At 40.3% G+C, this 2,500-nt stretch overlaps 1 protein-coding gene across 6 annotated transcripts in view; it reads left to right on the forward strand.

Moving 5' to 3' along the window:
• Positions 1-2,500, forward strand: part of FOXP2 (forkhead box P2) — a 592,983-nt gene that overhangs the window by 556,729 nt on the left and 33,754 nt on the right. For all 6 annotated transcript variants that reach the window (XM_038004457.2, XM_073009292.1, XM_073009288.1 and 3 more), the window contains 3 exons: positions 502-703; positions 1,802-1,878; positions 2,018-2,119. In XM_038004457.2, coding sequence (XP_037860385.1) covers positions 502-703; positions 1,802-1,878; positions 2,018-2,119 — 381 coding nt within the window. The remainder of the gene's footprint in view (positions 1-501; positions 704-1,801; positions 1,879-2,017; positions 2,120-2,500) is intronic.

Genomic DNA, 2,500 nt, shown 5'->3' on the forward strand with positions numbered 1-2,500 from the left:
AAGGAGACTAAAGGTCAGTGTAAAATTTTCCAGCTGGCTGGAGCCTCTCAGCTGAGATTTGGGACTACAAAAAAAAAATTCTGGCAGCAACAGAATAGCAACTTATTTTAAGTCCTATTGGTTGAAAACATTGCATCCTTCATTATTGCTGTTGTTGTTGCTTCACTGGGGGCTAGACCTGTTTAACAACAGGGGCAGTCAATAATCAGCAACTGGCTTTTATTTAAGGAAATAGACTTTCGCTGAAGTCTGGTAGGACAAGAAGGAGTTAGTCCTAAGTAACATTGCAGTAGATTATTAGATAACCTCTAACAGCATCCTCTAATTAGAGTTCTTATGATACAATTTCATCCTGTAATTAGTTGAGATTGGCTGCTTCCTTTTGCAGCTTATTAGTGGCAACACAGCTGTAGAAGTGAATCCACTCTCATTTGTCAAACCTTTTTAAGTCTTTTTCTCTTGTCTCTACCTTTTTCCTGCCCTTCTCTTGGGCCTTTGCAGCTAAATCTGGTGTCTAGTGTCACCATGTCGAAGAATATGTTGGAGACATCCCCACAGAGCTTACCTCAAACCCCTACCACACCAACGGCCCCAGTCACCCCGATTACCCAGGGACCCTCAGTAATCACCCCAGCCAGTGTGCCCAATGTGGGAGCCATACGAAGGCGACATTCAGACAAATACAACATTCCCATGTCATCAGGTAGGATATGAATGCTCAGTAGAGCGCTTTTACTTTGGGAGAGGAAAACTGTAGCTGAATCAACTGTACATGAGCCATTCCAGAGCACATGGAAACTCATGTCATGATTTATGGAGTGATAATTGTTTTATTCCTGGTAAATGGGAATAGGGGCGATTCCCTAAGCACATCATGATGAATTGTTCTGAATGGTTGTTCAGGAAAGAAAGCTCTCCCCATTAGAGACACTGAGAGATGTCAGGATAGCCCATATTATCACCTCAATTCAATGAGATCCTTTGATCTCTGAGGGAAGACTAGCAATCCAGCATCTGTGAGTAATGCTGTAGAGAAGAGCCATTTTAAAGGACATATACGAAACACCGAAACACCGTTGCTTTATGCAAGACAGTTCGAGGTTTACATGAATCAGTCTGTATCAAGGTGCTACCTAAATGAAATCCTGCCACAGCTCCTAATGCCTATATGGTACTTTGCTTAAGAAGCATTGTGAGAGGCAAAGTTTGCATTTGCATGAAACAAAAATTTACCTTCTTTCCCTCTCTTACCCTTTTCCCTTCTCCCTTCTCCCCCACCTGCCATCCCTGGAGCATCTGGATAATCACAGGCACACATTGTAACCATTATTAGCCCAGAGCCCCCTCTTTACAAAAAGTGAAGTCATTTTCAACATGGGTGCTTGGTGAGGGTTTTGTGTTTCCTTTGTTAGATGGCCACAGATGCAGAGAGATGAGCCTGGTGTACCTTAAGACATTTTAGATGAGAGAAGCAAAGATTATGGCAGGGGGGCAAAAGTCCATGTAAGAATATGCCTAAACTACTCGCTTTAAAGAAGACCTGGCTATTGGAAAAAAATGCTCAGGCCAGCTGGTCATGCAGTTCCTGAAGTACCACGAACAACTAGGGGATGCTTCATTTGCACTTCACGTCAGAAATGGCCTTTTCCATATAATTCAATTCCACTGTCATGCTTTGTGCTTTCACTAGTCAGTGGCTTTCTCACTGAATCACTTTACCAATACTAGAGGAAATATGAAAAATCAATTATATATAATGTGAATTATTAGCAGAATTAACACCTAGTTTTTATTTTTATAGAAATTGCCCCAAACTACGAATTTTATAAAAATGCAGATGTCAGACCTCCATTTACTTATGCAACTCTCATAAGGCAGGTAAGTAGAAGGAAAATTAACTTTGCCTGATTAAATTAAAATTCATTAATGCTTAAAGTAAGGCTTGGATGAGAAAGTGTCATCTAGTCTAGTTAGTAAACCATTATTTTATGTCACTATGTATCTTGTCTCATTTCAGGCTATCATGGAGTCATCTGACAGGCAGTTAACACTTAATGAAATTTACAGCTGGTTTACACGGACATTTGCTTACTTCAGGCGTAATGCAGCAACTTGGAAGGTAACTACTTTTCCAGCAGTTTTAAGATGCCTAGCACAGTTCCTTACAGATAGCACAAGGAACATTTATTTACATGACATAAGCAGATTAGTATCTGCTTCCCCTCTTTTTAACCTGCCTCTTGAATGGAATGAATTCCCTCTCTCAAAATGACAAGTGAAAGAATAATTTTGCCTCTGATATAGTTTTCTAATTTGGTGCAATTAATAGCTGAGGCTTGGCAGAGAAACGAGGGCCTGACACACTAATTACAGTGTGAGCACTCAATCATCAACACCTTTGTTAGTCGCACGATATTACTTTTTCTCTTGCATATTATTGGCTAATTAGTTTGAAAAATGTCTGTTTGGCTTGTGCAACAAATGGAGGCTGTAGGTTTTG

Source organism: Chlorocebus sabaeus, chromosome 21 (genome assembly GCF_047675955.1).
Source record: "Chlorocebus sabaeus isolate Y175 chromosome 21, mChlSab1.0.hap1, whole genome shotgun sequence".
Classification (NCBI taxonomy): Eukaryota; Metazoa; Chordata; class Mammalia; order Primates; family Cercopithecidae; genus Chlorocebus; species Chlorocebus sabaeus.